This window comes from Cetorhinus maximus, chromosome 33 (assembly GCF_964194155.1).
Source record: "Cetorhinus maximus chromosome 33, sCetMax3.hap1.1, whole genome shotgun sequence".
In the NCBI taxonomy this organism is placed as follows: domain Eukaryota; kingdom Metazoa; phylum Chordata; class Chondrichthyes; order Lamniformes; family Cetorhinidae; genus Cetorhinus; species Cetorhinus maximus.
In genome coordinates this window covers 12,660,601-12,663,825 of record NC_135911.1, presented here as the reverse complement: position 1 = coordinate 12,663,825, position 3,225 = coordinate 12,660,601, and the positions used below count along the sequence as shown (strand labels likewise).

Here is a 3,225-nt window from a genome sequence, read left to right as displayed (position 1 = left end):
CAGTGATAGGGAGGGGCATAGGAGCTGGAGGAAGTTACAGAGATGGGGAGGGCTGTTGGGTCTGGAGGAGATTACAGTGATAGGGAAGGTCGGATGGGCTGGAGAAGATTACAGAGATAGGGAGGCTCGTAGGGACTGGTGGAGGTTACGGAGAGAGGGAGGGTCGTAGGAGCTGGAGGAGGTTGCAGAGATAGGGAAGGAGATGAGGATGCTGTGAAAGGAATTTGGAAAATGGAGGCATTGCCAGACCAAGAACCAATGTATATCGGCAAACAACAATGGGGGTGATTGGCGAACGGGACTCGGTGTGAGTTAGAGTGGGGCTGTGGGGGGAGCAGCAGATTTGTGAATGGGTTTAAGATGGGGTGGGTGGGAAGGAGAAGATTGGGGGGAGAACATTGAAGTAAATAAATGAGCTTATTCCCAGCCAAGTGCAGGTGACTGACTCTCCTGTTACCCACAGGTAATATGACACAACATGGTGGACCTTGCCCCACTTGACATCTTCTCGCTGGCTGTCTACTGCACCACCTTCATCCTGGGGGCACCCTCCAACGCTGTGGCCCTCTGCATATTCTTCAGGGAGCTGAAGCGTAAACCCACGCCCAATGTCATCTACATGATCAATCTCTGCATCTCCGATGGGCTCTTTATTGCTTTTCTGCCAGTCAAGATGGTGGAGACAGTGTGGGGTGAGTGGGTGCTGCCCGTGGTCTTCTGCCCCATCTACCACGTCTTCCACTTCAGCACCATCTACGCCAGCATCCTGTTCCTCACGGCACTCAGCATAGGCAGGTACCTGAGCATTGCCTTTCCCATCAGGTACAAGATGTACAAGAGTCCCCGCTACTCTTGTGTGGTCTGCTTCGTGCTCTGGCTCCTCGTCGTCGCCCACCTCGTCTTCATTTTCCTGGTGGAGGCGACTGGGTCACAGGATCACCTGGTGGCCCCAGCCGAGAGCAACACCTCGATCTGTTATGCCAACTTCACCCAGACCCAACTGGACTTGCTGCTGCCCCTCAGACTGGAACTCGCAGTCATCTTCTTCCTGGCCCCCTTGGCGCTCACCTCCTTCGCCTACCTCGGCTGCTTCTGGGAGCTCAGCAGGAGCCAACTCCCCCGGCGAGAGAAGCGTAAGGCCCTCTGGGTGGCCGCCATCACCTTGACGACCTTCGTGGCCTGCTTCGCCCCCTACAACGCCTCCCACCTGGTCGGCTTTGCCCTGCGCCAGAACGTCAACTGGTGGAGGGAAGCCCTGCTGCCCAGTACGGCCAGCGCTTTCCTCAACCCGCTGGTCTTCCTCTGCTCCTCCTCTGCTCTGCAGCAGAGCGCCACCCAGTACTGGCAGGGCACCAAGCAATACACCAGCAGCGTCAAGCAGAGCTTGCTGCGCATCTGGCACAGTGCGATCCCACAGGAGAAGGGACTGAACGGAGATCTCATGCAAGCATCGGACCCAGTTCCATGCAGAACATCGTCTCTAGGGATTGGATGTGAATGACAACAAGTGATTAAGGAGGTCGGCTCATGGAAATTCCGCATTTATACCATAATTGGATTCAATATAAGACGAGGACTCCCAGTGCCAGCAATCACTGGCATCTGTCTGGTCTTCGTCACTGATGGGGTGTTCCACGTGAGGAGGAACCTGCAATTCTCTAGCGCCTTTCAACACCTCAGGATGCCCCAAAGCACTTCACAGTCAATTAAGTACTTTTATTCAATTATGATATTGGAATATAGGGAACGCAGCACCCAATTCATGCACAGCAAGCTCCCACAAACAGCAATGTCATAATGACCCAGATCACCTGTTTTTTTTTTTAGAGATGTTGGTTGAGGGATGAATATTGGCCCCAGGACACCAGGGAAAACTCCCCCTGCTCTTCTTTGAAATTGTGGCTATGGGATAATTTACATCCACCTGAGAGGGCAGACGGGGCCTCGGTTTAATGTCTCATCTGAAAGACAGCACCTCCAACAGTGCAGCACTCCCTCAGTATTGACCCCCTGACAGTGCAGCACTCCTTAGCACTGACTCTCAGACAGTGCAGCACTCCCTCAGTACTAACCCTCTGATAGTGCTGCGTTCATTCATTACTGACCCTCCAACAATGTAGCACTCCCTTAGCACTGGCCCTCTAACAGTGTAGTGCTCAATCTATACTGACCCTCCGACAGTGCAGCACTCCCTCAGTACTGACCCTCTGACACTGCAGATCTCCCTCAGTATTGGCCCTTTGACAGTGCTACACTCTCTAATTACTGACCCTCTGACAGTACAGCACTCCCTCAGTACTGACCCTCCGACAGTGCAATGCTCCCTCAGTTCCGGCGGTGGAAGTGTCAGCAGGATTAATGGGTTGAAGTCTCTGGAATGTGAATTACACCTGGAACCTTCCTTCTCAGAGGTGTGAGTGCTAGCACTATGCCACAGCTAATACCTAGCCATACCAATAGTTTATCAGTTCACATCATGCCCCATTAACTTCGAACAACCTTGACAACTTATTTTGACTGTTAGCTTGTTAAATTGTTTTTTTCACCCATTAGCCTGTGGCACCTTCTGATAAAAGTAGGGACTGCAGAACAAACATTACAGGAGATCCCAACAATAATTGTAGTCATTTTGAGGCAAAGCACAAAGGTTTGGAATTATATTTCTATCAACCCTTTCTTCCAGTTCAGCCCAAGACTAAATTGGCTGAAAATAATCCATTACTTTTTAATTATAATATTGCTGATCTGTTCGCTGAATTGTATCCAGAATCTCACCTATAATCCCTTGACTCTGAATAATTTTATCTGAAAATAAATACAATTTAATAGCTTAGCCTGTTATGCCAAGTGTTTAACGATATTAAGTGTAAGGTGATGCTACGGAATTATGCCTGAGGAATCTACGTTATTGAAATAACAACAATTGTTGGGAGAGATTTTAACTGACGACAAGGCTGAACCTCCAAAAAGGTAAAATCAGATTGTCCCAAAAGAGTTTGAATCATAAAAAATACAGTACAGAGATCATTTGGTCCATCATACCTGATTGACGCATGTTCTACATGTATCCCATCTAATCTCATTGCTCGCTTCCATTTAGTTGCTTTGGACTGGAATCTGGATGTTTATTCCCTGCTGTGTCACTTGCTGAAGCGATTTAGCAGACTCAAAGCACAGAAGGAGGCCATTCAGCCCATCGTGCCTGTGCCAGCTCTTTGAAATATC

At 49.6% G+C, this 3,225-nt stretch overlaps 1 protein-coding gene across 1 annotated transcript; it reads left to right on the top strand.

The window, feature by feature from the left end:
- Positions 1-462: 462 nt before the first annotated feature.
- Positions 463-2,780, top strand: LOC144671526 (free fatty acid receptor 3-like). The gene has a single exon (XM_078533481.1). The coding sequence runs from the start codon at positions 479-481 to the stop codon at positions 1,499-1,501; it is 1,023 nt and encodes a 340-aa protein (XP_078389607.1). The 5' UTR covers positions 463-478; the 3' UTR covers positions 1,502-2,780.
- The last annotated feature ends 445 nt before the right edge of the window (positions 2,781-3,225 follow it).

Coding starts and splice junctions, on each gene's coding strand:
- LOC144671526 (XM_078533481.1), top strand. CDS start 479: ATGGTGGACCTTGCCCCACTTGACATCTTCTCGCTGGCTGTCTACTGC.